The sequence below is a fragment of the Stomoxys calcitrans genome, chromosome 5 (genome assembly GCF_963082655.1).
Source record: "Stomoxys calcitrans chromosome 5, idStoCalc2.1, whole genome shotgun sequence".
Classification (NCBI taxonomy): domain Eukaryota; kingdom Metazoa; phylum Arthropoda; class Insecta; order Diptera; family Muscidae; genus Stomoxys; species Stomoxys calcitrans.
The window spans coordinates 105,648,943-105,667,791 of record NC_081556.1 but is presented as its reverse complement, the minus strand read 5'-3'; the positions used below and the strand labels follow the sequence as shown (position 1 = coordinate 105,667,791).

The 18,849-nt window shown below is 40.4% G+C and overlaps 2 protein-coding genes across 6 annotated transcripts; one reads left to right on the top strand and one right to left on the bottom strand.

Annotated features, from left to right (window-relative positions):
- Nucleotides 1-1,085: 1,085 nt before the first annotated feature.
- On the bottom strand, nt 1,086-15,370 carry LOC106087679 (putative sodium-coupled neutral amino acid transporter 10). Of its 5 annotated transcripts, none has more exons than XM_013252814.2 (7): nt 15,134-15,370; nt 14,726-15,024; nt 4,373-4,490; nt 3,864-4,269; nt 3,658-3,806; nt 3,435-3,571; nt 1,086-3,377 (listed from the first exon to the last, which is right to left on the bottom strand). In XM_013252814.2, the coding sequence occupies exons 2-7, from the start codon at nt 14,813-14,815 to the stop codon at nt 1,713-1,715; spliced, it is 2,565 nt and encodes an 854-aa protein (XP_013108268.2). In that variant the 5' UTR covers nt 14,816-15,024; nt 15,134-15,370; the 3' UTR covers nt 1,086-1,712. The 5 variants fall into 5 exon arrangements, with proteins under 5 accessions (XP_013108268.2, XP_013108270.2, XP_013108271.2 ...); XM_013252816.2 differs by having other exon boundaries at nt 14,726-15,014; XM_013252817.2 differs by having other exon boundaries at nt 15,231-15,370.
- Nucleotides 15,371-16,580: 1,210 nt separating this feature from the next.
- LOC106087665 (uncharacterized) lies at nt 16,581-17,643 on the top strand. Its single transcript, XM_013252790.2, has 3 exons — nt 16,581-16,668; nt 16,878-16,963; nt 17,040-17,643. The coding sequence occupies exons 1-3, from the start codon at nt 16,660-16,662 to the stop codon at nt 17,386-17,388; spliced, it is 444 nt and encodes a 147-aa protein (XP_013108244.1). The 5' UTR covers nt 16,581-16,659; the 3' UTR covers nt 17,389-17,643.
- Nucleotides 17,644-18,849: the final 1,206 nt, after the last annotated feature.

Below are 18,849 nucleotides of genomic sequence, written 5' to 3'. Positions count from 1 at the left end.
AAGGTCCTCAAGTCACTCGCTGGCAGCACTTGGGGTGCAGACAAAGAAACCTTGTTGACCACGTACAAAGCAATTGGCCGGTCTGTGGTAAGTTATGCAGGGCCAGTGTGGTCTCGTCAACTTTGTGACACGCAATGGAATAATATTCAGATCTGTCAGAATGCCGCCGGAAATACCGAATGTGGACCACCTCCATCAGGAGACAAAGATCCTACCAGTGCGAAGACATAACTACATGCTGTCTAAGTAATACCTTTTGGGCTGTTATCGCAGAAACCATCCAAATCATCATCTTGTGGATAGATACCCACCACCCAGAAGCCTTAAGGTAGATCTACACGATCTAGAGCGTGAGGTTCAGCGCTACAAGAGAGAACATCTAGATCAAGCGGCATATCAAACGGATCTGAACAACATTCATGCTGACACGGTAGCAGACGCGGTAATTGGCTACCGGGTGAATGTAGTCCTTGGAGAACGACCGCCACCCATTGCACCCGAAGAAATCGACCTCCCCCGGCAAACCAGAGTGGTTCTGGCTCAATTACGTTCCGGCAAATACAGCCGCCCAATTCCTACAGAGCTAGGATTGATGTCGACGTGCAAGATGTATGTCCCGATTATAACCATGGACCGCATGATACACGTCACCTGTTTAACGGCCAGACCCACTCGACTCAGACCCAGGTCCCTGTGGACGCACCCCATTTTAGTCACAGAGTTCCTGGGTCTTGACACTCAACAGAATCAAGCAGACGAAAGATAGAACACAATAAACTGCTACAACAACAACGAAGTGTCATGCAGGCAGAATGGGCGAAAATAACATCTGAGGAAACAGAGATGTTGGTAAACTCCATGACAAATAGACTAAGTGCAGTCTTAAAACAACGTGGCTATCCTACCAAATATTAGAAATGTGTTGATATGTTTTTATTTTGTGTTTAAATAACTCTTTTGTTTATTTTTAATTACTGAACGCAGACTTTGTGGTGCTTATATTTAATTGTTATCATATTTAAACCGCTCTAGAGTGAAAGTGCTTAACCAGGTGAACGCAGACTTTATGAGCTATATGTATATATACTTAGAGTTCCGGAAATGGATCGTATGGTGGTATATGTAAGTACTTCCAAAAAAATGTTCTTAAGTATGTTCTACTGGCCGCAGTAGGAGTTGAACAAAACTTTTCCATTCCGCCTCCACAACGCTGGTTTTAACCTTAGTTTGTTATGGTTACAATGATAAGATTCACATATTTTTCGTTTTTACGGTGTATATTTCATTAAAAGTCTCTCTGTTTTTTTTCAACTACTATCTTCTAAAACTTATACATACAGGTAGGTCATTTATTTACAAATAAATAAATTAAAAAAAAGTATTCGTGCATAGATTATATCTTAGTTTATCTTAAAACAATACTAAAAAGGTACATTTTCGTATTTCAGTTTCTACAATTACGGGATTTGTTTCTGAATCTGTTTCAGTAGAGTTTTTGTAACAAAAATATATCGTAACAGCTTGGCGGCTACACATCGTACATAGGTAGTTAGTTCTACTAAATGCGAGTTGTAAAATGTAAAACTAGAGTTGTTTTTTATTCTGTCTTAAGTTATTATCTTAGGGTGGTTTAATATCTCGTGTTAACATTTCTTTTTCTTGGCATTTGGCTTTCCTGTCTTTAAAAAAATTGGGCCATTTTAGAATTTTATTTAGTCTTCGCTAGGGTTAATGGATTTTAGTTGCCGACCTATTTTCATTTCCAGACCTCCGCCACCATCTGCTATGCTGGAAGCCAAAAGATTATCGATTTTAGGATCGGGTAGACAATTTATATTTTGATTTCCACTGCTGTTGCCAAAGGAGCGTTTATTGCGATGACTTTCTTGCTGTGGGGAAGGTTTTTCCTCGGAATTTTCTCGTAGTTGTAAAAGTTCTCGTCTTATCGAATCGATATTTATCTTTTCATCATCTTTGCTGTTATTATTGGAAGTGCTATTTAAAGTTTGTATTTCCAGGGGTTTGTTTTCTCCATTGTTTTCATTTAATTTGGTTTGTGAAGCATTCATTAAGAGGGCCAAGGGCAGCGGAAGACGTTTTTCCAAATTGCTGCCATTGCGAGTGTTCTCTATTAACTCGCCCGTCTTGTATGAAAGCGGTTCGTACACCTGATTTTCAGCGGGTGGAGTTTTGCTTAAATTTCTATTATCGCTTAGAATAGAGATTAGGGATCCCTTGCTAGGCTTTATGTTATTTGTATTTGCATAGGAGTTATTAGAAAGGTTTAAGTCCAAATCTGGTTTAGGTTTCTCTTTGGCTGTTTGTTCTTCCGAGAGTGGTGGGGCCTGTTCGTCTTGTTGGTGTTGCACCTTACGTTCAATGGCTTCAAACTTTTCCACAACTTCGCCTAGTTTCTCGACTACCAGATTTTGGGTTTGCTGATTTTGTTTGACCAACTCTTCTTTGAGTTCCTCTACCTTTTTCTCCAGCAAATCTTTAGTTTTCTCCAATTCTTCTTTGGTTTTTTTAAGTTCTTCGTTTTCCTGCTTCTTTTCCAATTTCAATTCTTCCTTGGCTATTTCTTCGTCCTTTTTTATGGCATCAGTGTCTATGGTTTGTTGTTGAATGCTTTTGGGACTTTGGGCCACATCTTTTTTAATTTCCAATGGCTGTGCTGAAGGTTTATCTATGGCTTTATCATGGCTTTCCTTTTGGTTGGCAACCTCTTTTGGTGGTGGTGCTGGTGAAGCCTCCTGGATTTTGTTTGGTACTATTACAGGTTTCACCTGGGGTTTCCCTTCCAATTTACCATCAGAATGCACCTCATCAACTGGCAACGGTGGGGGTGAGGGTTTCTGCACTTCAGGCGCTACTTGAGTTACATTAACTTTCACTATTGGCGGTTGAGCAATATTTTGTTGCGAATCTTGTAGACTCTTTTCCTCTGCCTCCTCCTTGGCCATTTTCTGTTCAATGGCCTTTTCAATGTTTTTAATTTTCTCATCCAAAAAATCGGGCGGTATCTCTGTGGGCTTTAAAAGATTTTCATTGATTTTCGGTACTTCCAAATGAGCTCCAGAACTTTTTTCATCAATGGCCGATAGATTTGCATATGTTCCCAGTATCATAAGACAAAATCCACATATAATTATAAGCTGGGCCAAACTGCGCTCCATGGTGTCTTTGCGTATAATCGAACGATAGCAGGCAGCTGGAAACATGATACAAATGGCCACGCCAATAGTGGAGCCCACAAGACCTATAATCAATTCAACCGAGGGTATCATTAAGGCCACACACAAAGAGAATATCACTATGAACAAGGTAATGATTTTGAATCTTGTCTCGGGTATATAGGCGGATACATCCATTTGTCCCTGAAAATGGCATTGGAAAAGGTATACAAAAATAGATGTCAACGAAAAGCTTCTTACCTTGCGATACAATAAGGAGTACAAACTGGCGCGGCAGGGGAATATAACCAAGGGGAAGCTAAAGGCCACCGATAGAACAAAGCCAATTTTTATAACATCACTGCCAAACGAGGGTGACAAATTGATCAAAATGTTACCTAAGGTCAAATGGCACAGAGTCATTTTTTATTCACTTAAAGGGGGCCAAAGAGGGGGGGGGGGGGGGGGGGGGGGCTAAACTTACCCGAAAATGTTTGGGTACAAAAGGCCACATAGCCAAAGAAACCCACCGCTATATACACAAAGGTACATATCCAAGTAGCATTACGCACAATGCCATTCAACTTTTCCAGACTCTGGTTATTGATGGTGGTGAAGACTTCAAAAAGTTGCCTTTAACATCAAAGCTTTATTAGAAAAAACATTAAAAACATTTTTTTTTTAACTCACATTTGACACGACAATGCCATGCTAAAGATGGGCAAACATTGCAAAACTCCTGCAGGTTGCCAATACACAACTTGGCCTGTCCAATCATTGTTCATGATATGGGTCTTCGATTCCAAAATGATTTTGATCACCAAACAAACATAGAAACCAATGGAAGCTGTGCATACAGTCGATAAACTGCTAACGTTTTTCAACATACCCAATGGTATAATGCAAACCAAAGTAACACCACACATTAAAATGGTACGCAAATGATGATAGTCGTTCTCCAACGATAACATTTTCTTCACAATCTGAGGCCCTAGATCACCGACAACAACAAAGTAGGTTATACATGTACCCAACAAATAGCCAATGATACACAACTCCGCCAACAGTTTTCCTGAAGTGCCAAAGGCATGAAACCCTACAATACACAGCCATCCATTATATATGGCCAGAGATTATTAGTTAACATGTGATAGGCAGCAAATTGTGGTTTTTTTGTTTGAATTCAAATGCAGACTCACCCAAAAGTTCAAAACTTTTTCTTCGTGTTAGCAACGATGTCTTTATAAGATAATGACAACAAATGCGTGTTATCCAATTACTAACTACAAGTAGTAGAATCGATAGTATGATGCCGCACTGAAAATGTAAATCGAAGAGGAGGTAGTTAAAAAAAAAAAATGGATTCAAACAGCCGGTTAGGAAATGAACAATGAAATAAAGTGTAACGATTAAGTGTTAACATGCAGTTTGCAGATTGAAAGCTTAAAATGTGATCGGATTAAAAAAACCAAGGCAGCAACAAAGGCAACTAAAGCTAAAATAATGAATGTGCACACAAAAATTATGATGAAAATGAGGACAGTTTCAATTGGCTGCTTTCACGGATTTTTAGTGGTTATTCCCATACCCGGCAACAGTTTTTATACCCTGCACCATAGGGGTTATACTTAGGTTAGGTTGAAAAGAGAGAACGGCTATTAATCCGCCTCATATCACTATGGACATACAAATGAAGACAGTTTCTATTGGCTGCTTTCACGGATTTTTAGTGGTTATTCCCATACCCGGCAACAGTTTTTATACCCTGCACCATAGGAGTTATACTTAGGTTAGGTTGGTTGAAAAGAGAGAACGGCTATTAATCCGCCTCATATCACTATGGACATACACCTTTGCCTCAGTGTACCACACACTGCTACTACTACTACAACAACAACAACCTATGCCAGTAATTGGCTTGTTTTGCGCTCTAAAAACTATTACTTGCCCAAAAAGTAATTGCGGATTTTTTAAAAGAAAGTAAATGCATTTTTAATAAAACTTAGAATGAACTTTAATCAAATAAACTTTTTTTACACTTTTTTTCTAAAGCAAGCTAAAAGTAACCGCTGATAACTGACACAAGAAAGAATGCAATTACAGAGTCACAAGCTGTGAAAAAATTTGTCAACGCCGACTATATGAAAAATCCGCAATTACTTTTTGGGCAACCCAATATATAAGTCACTATTCAATTTTGTAGAACAAAATATTGGTCTTTTTGGCTGCTATATCCAAATATAAACCGATCTGAACCATATAAAGGTCGAATATCGGGAGGCTCAGAAAACTCACACAAATGTCAGCTACACCGGCATATCGGTCTATATGGCAGCTATATCTAAATAAAGTCCGATCCGAACCATATTTAGGTCAGATGTTGGGAGGCTTTTAACTACTCACAGTTTCAAATTTTGAGCGATATCGGATAATAAAGCTTTTATTGGCTTCAGCCCCTTTATCGGCAGATTGGTCTATGTGGCAACTATATCCAAATATGGTCAAATTTGGCCCATTCAAGAACTTTAACCAAATCGTATAAGAACTGCGCTCTCTAGCGGTTCAAGAAATCAAGATCCAGGAACGGTTTATATGACCGTCACAAGCTGTGAAAAAATTTGTCAATGCCGACTATATGAAAAATCCGCAAATACTTTTTGGGCAACCCAATAAAAGATATGAAATTTTTTTAGTTAGAAATTCCGTGCTACTCACAAAATCCTTAAGTTTTTTTCATATTTTTCCATATCACTTCATTTTCTTCCATATCACTCAGTTGATTCATGTCTGATATTGTGTCCCCACCTAAGCCTTTTAGCCGTGAAAGCCGGGCAATGACATATGAAATGCTTCAATGTCTCATCATCTTCTCCACATTCTATCACTTGCCGCCGTTAATCTCCTTCTTACACTACCAAACTGTTCGTGACCCTACTAAAGTTCTGGTTGTTATTGCCCTTATGGCCATTTTACTGTCCGTAACGATGTTCACACTCTACGTGTGACCAATGTCTCATCATCTTCCCCACATTTTATCACTTGCCGCCGTTAATTTTCTTCTTGCACTAACAGACTGTTCGTGACCCTACTATCGTCCTGGTTGTTATTGCCCTTATGGCCATTTTACTGTCCGTAACCATGTTCACACTCGACGTGTGACCAATGTCTCATCATCTTCCCCACATTCTATCACTTGTCGCCATTAATCTCCTTCTTACACTCCTTCTTACGACTGATCGTGACCCTACTACCATACTGGTTGTTATTGCCGTTATGGCCATTTTACTGTCCGTAACGATGTTCACACTCGAAGTCCTCGCATTAGCACCACACCACCTCACGCATTCCGTGATTCCGTGACCCGGATCTCCGCCTGCAGCATCGTATTATGATCAGGCAGTCTAAAACAGATCTCAGTCCCTGGGTTCTCAATGTAGGGGTTATACTTACTATGTCATTCAGTTTGCAGCACATTGGAATAGACCCCATAAAGTACAGATATATTCATGATCGCCATGTCATTTTAAGTCGATCTAGCCATGTCCGTCCGTCTCCCTATTTATGGAAAACATGTTAAATTTCGAAGTAGCAAAGCTGGGCGCTTGAAATTTTGCACAAATAATTCCTATTGGTGTAAACCAGTTGGCATTGTAAATTAGCCATATCGGGCCATGTTTGATATGGTTTCCATATAAACCAAATGCAAATTTTGTCCATGAACATTCCACTAAGGAACAGTGGCAAATTTCTCACATATCAATGAGTGCAGTTCGATTCAAGTTTAAGCTCAATGATAAGGGGCCTCCTTTTTATAGCCGAGTCCGAACGGCGTGCCGCAGTGCGACACCTCTTTGGAGAGAAGTTTTACATGGCATAGTACCTCACAAATGTTGGCAGCATTAGGAGGGGAAAACCACCGCTGAAAATGTTTTCTGATGGTCCCGTCAGGATTCCAACCCAGGCGTTCAGCGTCGTAGGCGGACATGCTAACCTTTGCGATACGGTGGCCTCCATATAAACCAATCCACCGATTATACTTCTTGAGCCTCTAGAGACCACCTCCAATACATTTTGCAGAACGACTTCCCCTGCAACCTTTAACATGCGTGACAAGTTTAGCCTGAATCGGTCCATAACCTGATATAGGCCTAAGCAATTATCCATTGTACTTTGTTTGCCTACAAAGAGAAACCGGACAAAGAAGGTGATAAATGCGATCCATGGTGGAGGGTATATAAGATTCGATCCGGCCGAACTTAGGCTAGGTTGAAAAGAGAGTGCCAATATTAATCCGCGCCATGCCACTATGGTCATATACCTAAGCAAGTCTCGGCACGAGATTAATATGAGCATCACACAGGTTGGAACTCTGAGCTGCAATCTGTGTGGTGTTCTTCGTTATAAAGAGAAGCTTAGCTGGGAGCTACCGGGAGCGTCCACAGGTTGCGTTTAGTTGAATGCTCCATACGGAGTAGCTGCAACTGCAGTCGCGGACAATCAGCGGTATGGAGTGGAGAGTCTCGATGAGAGGCACCAGCTCTTGCTTCAATGCTGAGTGTCTATGATGCTCCATAGGACAAGTCAAGTTATTGACGTCTTTAAATAACCAATGGTCATAATGTTCCCGCGGCGTGCAGTCCCATGGACCAGAATGAACTTGCTCACCTAAAGGAGCTTGACGTGGATTGGCCAACACTGTCGTCTAGCTTTCATCCATCTGTGTAGCATGATCTCCCAGATGGCAATTTCAGAGTTCCGTCAATCTAAGACTGTGCCTCTGGCAGCAGTGTCTCGCACTCGACCTCAATTGTCGTCTCAGGTTTGAGATCGGAAACCTATTCTATTTCATCCAGGTTTCCTATCGCCGCCTTGTTTATGTTGTTGTAGCCACATTTTTTGTGAAGGTGGCGATCCTCGCCAAGCTCCTGTAGGTGAACAAGCTCGTTCCGGTCCAAAGGACCGATAGCCGCGGGAACAGGGTGGCCATTGGCTATTTAAAGGCGCCAATAACTCGCCTTGTCATATCAAGCAACATAGGCACTCATTATTTGTGCAAGCGCGGGTACCGCCCGGCGCCTCACTGAGACTCTCCTCTGATTGTCCGCGACTGCCGTTGCAGCTACTTCGTATGGTGCATTCCTCTATCCGCAACATGTGGACACGCCCGGTAGCTCGCAGCTAATCTTCTCATGACAGCAATGGAGGATTGGTAGAGGTTAAACAGTGCCGGAGATATCACTCCGCCTTGGGAAACTCCCTGTTTCACCCTACGATGCAAAAAACTGACGACCACGCAGAAAATTCGCGACCCAACGTTTCAGGCCTGGGTGGAGGGAGGGTGTTGGCAATGTCCTTAAATAGTTTGGCGTCGAATGCCTTCGATAGGTCCAGTGCCACGAGGACCGTCCTATCACATGGCCTGGGCTGTTTGAAGCCACGGCAAATGTGGACGGTGATAGCATGCAAAGCTGTTGTTGTGCTATGAAGTCTTCGAAATCCATGTTGATGTTCGGCGAATGGAAATTCTCCTACGAGGCTCGTGAGGAGTAATGCCTCAAGCGTCTTGGTTACTGGTGAGAGAAGGGTGATCGGTCTGTACGACTCCCCAAAGCTCGGGTCCTTTCCTAGGCTTCAGTAGCGAGATCACTCGGACCATTTTTCAGACATCGGGAACTATAAGAGTGTTCAAAGACAAGTAGAAGACAGCTGTAAGGTAATCAACTACAGGTAGATCCAGATTCTTTACCATCAGTGTAGAGATTCCGTCGGGGCCTTGGATGATTTGGCGCCACGGTTGACATTCGTAACTTCGCCCACTGTAAATTGCGATGGCTGCCTATCGGCTTGGAGACCACGGACACGACGAATGACTCTCCTCCTTTCCCTGTCACTCTCGGGATGCAGAATAAATTGACGGGTGAACAACCTGGCGCATTTCTTCGGATCAGTCACGGTTACGTCGTCAAAAGTGACTAAAGTCCTTTCATCCCATCTACCGTGATTCAAGAGTGACTTAACAGTAGACCACAACTTGCCTAAACCGGTGCCTAAGCTATATTGCTACAAGTGTTCCAGCCAACAATTCCGCTTATGTTTATTTCCAAATTCAGCTTACTGATTCTGGGGTTAATGCGGTCGTACAACGAATCCCATCACGCTCGTCTCTGAGTACCACTGCCTGCGCCGGGAAATTGGGCTGCACTTGGGGTATTCGACCGGCTGGTGTAGAGCGGCTGCTGCGTTAATGGTGTATCGGAATTTCCTCTCGGCAACTAGCACATTCGAAGGGGGTGTCAGTTTACTGAAGCGGCTTTGGTCTACTCTCTGAAGCGAGCCCAATCGGCCTTCTTCTGATTGATAAATGTCCGGCGTTCAGAGGTTATGAAGTCGAGTGGTCGGTCGATAGTGAGAATTATGGGGAGGTGGTCTGACCCCAAAGATATGACGGCTTGCCAAGATCCAACATTCAGGAGATCAGGAGATGCAATAGAAATGTCTGACAAGCTGCTACACCTCCTAGTAATCCTAGTGGGGGCATCCTCATTCACCGTGCAAAAACGTGGAACCATTGATATTTTGCCATCTCTAGTCCTGCGCCATTTTCTGCCTTTTATTTGCACCTTGGGACCCTCAATATTTATAACAAATAACGCAGTTCGTCGGCCGAGTACCAGTGTTAGCATAGAATAATTGGTAGTTGACATGATTCAGTCCAGAAACTTTGTTCCGGGTCGTCCATGGTTCCTGAATTAAGACAATATGAATCTTGCCCTTGCTGATTATCTCCGTCAGAGCGTGTGTAGCTGTCTCGCTCCGGTAGAGGTTTATCTAACATTCCCTCATCAAAACAAGCCATGGGTTTCTTATATTGTATGTGAGAATGGTTGGAGGGAAAAAATATGCCATAAAGTTCTAAAAACCATGATTTGGCGAGCAACTTTAAAATAATGTCTTTATTAACCCAGGGTGCGTATGGTTACTATTCGATCATTATTCGCACGTAAGCCACATGTCATACGCCACCTTGGCCCCTTATCTTATGTATAAAAATCAATTTGTGTTTGCTTGTTTGTTGGTTTGTTTGTTTGTTGGTTTGTTTGCTTGTCTGTTCCGTATCGACTCAAAAACGGCTGAACCGATTTTCTTGAAATTTTCATAGAAAATGCATAATGATCCCGAGGTGAAAATAGGGTACTAAATTTTTTGATATCTGCAGGGGGGGGGGCGGACCCTCCCCTTACCTTTATTTTCAGAAACTCCAGATCTCGAAAATGGATGGTGCAATTTAAGCGCAATTTTGTGTGCTCTCATATAGTAACCTTTTTTAACCTTTTTGGAATCCAAATTTCGGATGGGGTACCTAGGAGGGGGGGCCTACCCCAAAATATACTCAATATAAAATAGGGTACTAAATTTTTTGATATCTGCAGAGGGGGCGGACCCTCCCCCTTACCATTATTTTTAGAAACTCCAGATCTCGAAGATGGGTGGTGCAATTTAAGCTAAATTTTTTGTGCTCTTATATAGTAACATTTTTTAACATTTTTGGTATCCAAATTTCGGATGGGGTACCTAGAGGGGGGGGGGGCGCCCCACCCCAAAACCTACTAAATATATATATAGACCAATCACGACAATATTGGGACTCAAATGAAAGGTATTTAAGAGTAGATTACGAATCTGATATCCAAATGTGGTGTTTAGGGACCACACCAACCCCCAAAACATCCCTACATCGAACTTAATTACCGACCATGACAGTATGGGACTCAACTGAAGGGTATTTACTAGTAGAATACTGATAGAGTAGAATAGAATTTGATATCAAAATGTTCGACCAAGTGTTGCCCACCTACAGGAGAAAATGTGGCTACAACAACAAGAAATAACAACAAAATCGAATGAAATGAAAACCGTGATTATCAGTGTGACCAATTAAAGTTATAACCGACACATATAAACATATAAAACATATAATTACAAGTCTCTATAGATTAAACTGCAAACTAAAGGTGGAGTTTCATACTATGCGGGCGCGCGTGTTACGTGCTGAGCGTATTTGAATGCTTAAGTACGCATAAGTGATGCGCCTGGTATGTAACTCCACCTTAATTTCACAACGGAGATGAAGTTAATGTTGATTTTAAATACCGACACACAAATAAATGTTAAAAGAATGAAAACAAAAAAATCATATTTTGAGTCAACTTTACACATATCAAGAAACAAGTAAACAAACATAAATTTTAATACCCACCACCATAGGATGAAGGGTTTACAATTTTAGCCGTTCCGTTTGTAATAAATGGAAATACCGATATCAGATTCCTAAAATGTAAATAATAATTTCATTTATTAAAGCAATACTAGCCCTGTTTACGTTTTTCTGTCGTTTGTGCTGTCTTGCGTCTTACTGTGATATATCCCTTTCTGCGTTTTTATACCCCCCAACATAGGATGGGGATATACCAATTTCTTCATTCTGTTTGTAACTCCTCGAATTATTCGTCTCAGACCCCATAAAGTATATATTTTATTGATCGTCATGACATTTTATGTCGATCTAGCCATGTTCGTCCGACTGTCCGTCCGTATGTCCGTCCGTCTGTCTGTCGAAAACACGCTAACTTTTGAAGGAGTAAAGCTAGCCGCTTGAAATTTTGCACAAATACTTCTTATAGGAGTAGGTCGCTTGGGATTAAAAATGGGCCATATTGGTCCATGTTTTGATATAGCTGCCATAAAAACCGATCTTGGATCTTGACTTCTTGATTCACTACAGGGCGCAATTTTTATTCGATTTGGCTGAAATTTTGCATGCGGTGTTTTGTTATGATTTCCAACAACTGTGCTAAGTATGGTTGAAATCGGTTCATAACCTTATATAGCTGTCATGTAAACCGATCTGGGGTCTTGACTTCTTGAGCCTTTAGAGGGCGCAATTCCTATCCGATATGGCTGAAATTTTGCACGAGGTGTTTCATCATGACTTCCAACAAATGTGCCAAGTATGATTCAAATCGGTCCATAACCCGATATAGCTGCCATATAAACCGAACTAGAATTTTGACTTCCTGAGCCACTATAGCACGCAATTCTTAACCGATTTGGCTGATATTTGGCATGAGATATTATTTATGTTTTTTAACAAATGTGCCAAGCATGGGTGAAATCGGTTCATAACCTTATATAGCTGCCATATAAACCGATCTGGGGTCTTGACTTCTTGAGCATTTAGAATACGCAAATTCCATCTGGTTTCGTTGGAATTTTGCACGACGTTTTTCGTCATGACTTCCAACATGAGTGCTTTGTTATGATTTCCAGCAACTGTGCTAAGTATGGTTGAAATCGGTTCATAACCTTATATAGCTGCCACGTAAACCGATCTGGGGTCTTGACTTCTTGAGCCTCTAGAGGGCGCAATTCCTATCCGATATGGCTAAAATTTTGCACGACGTGTTTTTTGTCATGACTTCCAACAAATGTGCCAAGTATGATTCAAATCGGTCCATAACCCGATATAGCTGCCATATAAACCGAACTTGAATCTTGATTTCTTGAGCCACTATAGCACGCAATTCTTAACCGATTTAGCTGAAATTTTGCATAAGGTGTTTTGTTATGATTTTCAACAAATGTGCTAAGCATGGGCGAAATCGGTGCGTAACCTGATATAGCTGTCATATAAACCGATCTGGGGTCTTGACTTATTGAGCCTCTAGAGGGCGCAATTCCTATCCGAAATGACTGAAATTTTGCACGACGTGTTTCGTTATGACTTTCAACAACTATGCAAAGTATGGTTAAAATTGATCCAAAACCTGATGTAGCTGCCATATAAAACGATCTGGAATCTTAACTTCTTGAGCCTCTATAGGGCGCAATTATTATCTGATTTGGCTGATATTTGTCATGAGATGTTTTTTTATAATTTTCAACAAATCGGGTGAAATTGGTGCGTAACCTGATATAGCTGTTATATAAACCGATCTGGGGTCTTGACTTCTTGAGCCTCTATAGGGCGCAATTATTATCTGATTTGGCTGATATTTGTCATGAGATGTTTTTTTATGATTTTCAACAAATCGGGTGAAATCGGTGCGTAACCTGATATAGCTGTTATATAAACCGATCTGGGGTCTTGACTTCTTGAGCCTCTAGAGGGCGCAAATTCCGTCCCATTTCGTTGAAATTTTGCATGACGTGTTTCGTTATGGCTTTCAACAACTGGTTTAAATTGATCCATAACCTGTTATAGCTGTCATATAAACTGATCTGGAATCTTGACTTATTTAGCCTCTATAGGGCGCAATTATTATCAGATTTGGCTGATATTTGTTATGAGATGTTTTTTTATGATTTTTAACAAATATGCCAAGCATTGGTGAAATCGGTGCGTAACCTGATATAGCTGTCATATAAACCGATCTGGGGTCTTGACTTCTTGAGCCTCTAGAGGGCGCAAATTTCGTCCCATTTCGTTGGAATTTTGCATGACGTGTTTCGTTATGACTTTCATCAACTGTGCAAAGTATGGTTTAAATTGGTCCATAACCTGGTATAGCTGTCATATAAACCGATCTGGAATCTTGACTTCTTGAGCCTCTAGAGGGCACAATTAATATCTGTTTTGGATGAAATTTTGTACAACGACTTCTCCCATGACCTTCAATATACGTCTCAAATATGAACTGAATCGGTCTGTAGCCTAATACAGCACCCCTATAAAACGATCTTCGTATTTTACTTTTTGAGCCCCTAAAGGGCGTAATTCTTATTCGATTTGGCTGAAAATTTTACACAGTCACTTCTACTATGGTCCCCAACATGCATTCCTTTGTGGCCCGAATTGAACCATAACTTGATATAGCTCCAATAGCGTAGCAATTATTTCCTTTCCTTTGTTTGCCTAAAAAGAGAAACCGGGAAAAGAACTCGACAAATGCGATCCATGGTGGAGGGTATATAAGATGCGGCCCGGCCGAACTTAGCACGCTTTTACTAGGGTCATCTTCTTTTTCTCTTCCTACAAAATATGACTGAGGTCTCAAAGTGAAGCAGTCGAGATTGCCGATCGCATGCTTTCCAAATCTCGGCCCTTTATATTCATATATTCTGTCGTACAACTTTTTATATAGCCAATAGCAATGGAAAGTTCTATAAAAAATTTCCAATTTTTCAAGATCGGAATACACTGAGTCTAGATCGTTTCCAAATAGATGATTTGTTAAAAAAGCTTCAAATTTATGCAAAAATTTAAAAAAAAAATCAAATTATAAAGAGGTTTAACACCACAACAGATAGAAACCATAACCAAAGCTTAAGAGAATAATGAATGTATGATTTGGAATTATTAATGTATGGTTTTAACTATGTTCAAATTATAATTTATGTTTGAGTTATGTTTATAATAAAGTTTTACACCGCTTCCATAGAAAAGCTCTTAAACAAAAATATGCTTAATTATATACAAAATAAATATTTACATACATGCATATGAATATGTATATCCATTGTGTTTATTTATGTGTGTTTAATTTGGTACATACCTTTAGGAAGCAGAACGGCATTGCCAAGATGCCTACACCGATGATACCATTGGCCAGCGTCATAACATAACCGGAATTGGCCAGCAACATTTTGCAATAATTTTCAAGGTTGACTAGCCGGTTAGGGGTCAGTTAGCAAACAAGCAACAAAAGGAAGCTTAGTAAACAAGTCCAATGAATAAGACCAACTGATGTTCCAAAAGCAATGGCCCAATGAACTTTTCATTGAAATTTAAGTCTCAAAAACTTTCAAACTTTCACTTTTTTATGTAGGCCGATGTAGATGCCACTAAAAGAAACTTGTAGTTTATAAAAAAAAAACAAACACCTTTAATAATTATTTTCATACAACTTATATATCACTTTTTCTTAGTTTTCCACTTTTTTTAGTATTTTCAAAAAAATCACCGAATTATTTGATAAGGTTTTATGACTACAACAACGGGCTCATCATCATTGCGTCGTGTCTTCAGAAAATAACGCAGTGTAATTTCATGTTCGCAACCTGATAATAACACTTATTTGTTAGATTTGGTGATTAGTATTTTATCTTTTATTATGAGATAACAGGTGGGCAAACATTTTTGTTGTTAGCAGAAATACGAATAAGCGGGGGACGTCAGCAAAAACTTGAATGATATGAGAAGCACTAGAAAATTAGCCAGCTGAGTTTTGTTATTTTTCTAATGAACCGTTTAGTGAACAACGTGTCGTACTGTGATCTTGCATATTTCAGCTGTGTCAGTGTTGGCAAAGCAACCTGCCATGTGCAATATGAGGTGTAGCATGTAGCTGAGTACTATTTTTTACGCGAAGTGCACTATCTGTCAACGAGTTTTGGTTGTGTGTGTGTGTATATTATAGTTAAGAACCATAAGACACAAAGAATGAGAAATGGCGCGAACTAGTAACATACACAAAATCAGAGTTGCACTAATCACTGATTTTAACAGATAGTGCACTTAATATTTTGTTGTTGGGCAACTACCACTACCTGTCATGTGTATGTGTTGTTTAACAACCGTATTCACAAAATACGGCATTTGCATCAAAAGCCGTATTCACAAACCTTGAATAGCCTAATCATAATAGCCTCATAACATAATTACCAGGTAATGTACCGTAAACAGCTGAGTACAATATTTTCTCGCGATGTGCAGTATCTGTCAACGAGTTTTGGTTAAGTGTGTGTATTATAGCTAAAAACCATTACACACACACAAATAACGAAAAATGTCGTGAACTAGTAACATACACAAAATCAGGTTGCACTAATCAGTGATTCTGACAGATAGTGCACTAAATATTTTGTTGTTATGCAACTTCCACCACTGCCTGTCGTGTGTATGTGTTGTTTAGCAACCGTATTCACAAAATACGGCATTTGCACCAAAAGCCGGATTACACTATATGAATTGTAGTTGTTGTACAAATGAGATAACCTTTAATTGTTTCGCCATGGGTTATGCTAAACAAAAATTAATCCCATTTTTGCACGATTTATTTTTAAATCCAAAATAAACCCGATTTCATGGCTGAATAATCTCTTGTGTATGTCATTTAAATCCCCAAAGACGTAATAATGTAAACGGACAGGTTTTGTTGTTGTTGTAGTAGCAGTGTGTGGTACACTGAGGCGGCAGCCCTTGCCGATGAAGGAATTCATCGGGTCAATCCGGTACATACAACCGGCTGCCATGGGATTGAGGACAGGTTTTGTTTTTGGATTTAGTTAAATCCAAATCATAAAAATGTCAATGTAAACTTGTTATAAGGAGGTCTCATGTTCAATACTTTTCTACATTGCAACCCTGTGTGGTGCGTTTGCCTGGCAATTCTACACTGCTGACAACGTTGAAATGCAAAAAAAAATTGACACTGGCAATACCCTGCCCTTTTGTTTTTCTTTCCGCTCCGTAAACTGAAACGTCAAGATGGCTGAGGTAAAATTTTATATTAAAATCTTTGAAAATATATTACATCTGCAAGAGAAAATACAAGGATTTAACTAAAATATGTCTAAATTGAAGTTTTTAATAAGATATAACGAAAATTTTTGAATATATAAGTGGTGTTGTGATATATGTGTTGACCTGGTGCTTATATACGATGGTGCTAATTTTATTTCTTTGTATTTTGTTTCTATCCTTAGGTTGATGAAACTCTTAAAAAGAAGCGTACCTTCAAAAAGTACACCTACCGCGGTGTCGATTTGGATCAATTGTTGGATATGCCCAAGTAAGTGTTTTTTTTTTTTTTTACTGGTGTCTTGTTTATTAGGAGACTTAATATATGCCCTGTTTTCTTTTTACAGTAACCAATTGGTTGAATTGATGCACAGCCGTGCCCGCAGACGTTTCTCTCGTGGTTTGAAACGCAAACCAATGGCTTTGATCAAGAAATTGCGCAAAGCCAAGAAGGAGGCTCCACCAAATGAGAAGCCCGAAATTGTCAAGACCCATTTGAGAAACATGATTGTTGTTCCCGAAATGACCGGCTCCATCATTGGTGTTTACAACGGCAAAGATTTTGGCCAAGTTGAAGTTAAGCCTGAAATGATTGGTCACTACTTGGGTGAATTCGTCTTGACTTACAAACCCGTTAAGCACGGTCGTCCCGGTATTGGTGCCACCCACAGCTCTAGATTCATTCCATTGAAGTAGACGAAAATCGCTTTAGATTTTACATTTACTTTTATTGGATTACAACACACCACCACCTCCTGCGTCATCATCAAGAAGTTTATCGTGTTTTTTTTACAATGTGCATGCAAGTCGCCAAGCCCTTGAAATAATGCATATTGCATTTAATTTTTGGAAGTGGCTTGCCAGTTTCTTGCAGTTTAAAATGAGTGAATAAAAGAAACCTACAGTTTAAGATGTACATCCAAGAGAAAAAATTGTTTTGTGTTTTGTAATTTGGAATGGCATTAAGTGATTTTTGTTTTTTTTTGTTGCTATTAATGCCTTGGAGACAATTCCATGGCAGCCGGTTGTACGTACCGGATTGACCCTATGGAGTTCTTCATCGGCAAGGGCCGCCGCCTCAGTGTATACCACGCTGCTACAACAACAATATTTTGGAGAGATGGTATGGTATTAAGTTAAATGGCTGATTTTGATTGTGGTGTGGTGTCTTTCGGGAAAATGCTACATTTAAAAAGACCAAAATGCAAGCTGAAGAGAACCAATATCGAAAATGTGTGCCAGACACCCCAAATAAACCAACCCATCGCATGGCCTTACTGGTGTTTTGATATTCTTTTTCCCACCATGTGGGTCCCTGAGAAGAGAATGGGTAAAGTATGTAATTTTACCCACGAACAAGCCATTGAGAAATTTCTATCAATGAGGGCCGACCCATTCTGGCCTTCACCGCCAAATCGTCTGCACCTTCATTTCCCCTTACTCCGTTATGGCTCGGCACCCAAACGATGCGAATTTAGCCATTCTCTGAGAAGGCGTTAATCTCCTTACACTGCAAGTCTGTTCGTGGCCTTGCCGTCCTGGTTGTTATTGGTTTTATGGCAATTTTACTGTCGTTCAATATGGTCACACTCGACGTCCTCGCGTTAGCACCACACCATTTCACGCATTCCGTGATCTCTCGGATCTCCGCCTGCAGAAGCGTATTATGGTCAGGCAGTCTAAAACAGATCTCAGTCCCTGGGTTCTCAATGTAGAACCCCAGGCCTACTCTGTCCTCTAGCTTTGATCCATCCGTGTAACATGATCTTCCAGATGGCATTACTAGGGTTCCGTCAGGGAATACAATACTAGGGGTCCAATGGCAGTAGTGCCTCGCACTCGACTTCAATACTAGAGTCCCTTAACGGTTGCTGTTGTTGCAATGGTTGTTGCTGTTTGTTAGCTGGGGATGCCATGCTTCCTGGCATTAATGTGGTTGCCATGGTTGAATACTAGAGTTCGGTCAATCCAAGACTGTGCCGATGGCAGCAGTGCCTCAGGTATTCGATCGGAAACCTCTTCCCTTCCTTCCAGGTTTCTTATCGTCGCCTCGATTATACCGCGATGGTATGAGCTGCTCCCATCCTCAATCTATTCTCCAATCGCCCTAAGTCTCATAGCCGCAATTGCACGACTAAGTAGAGCAGTTCTTGCTCA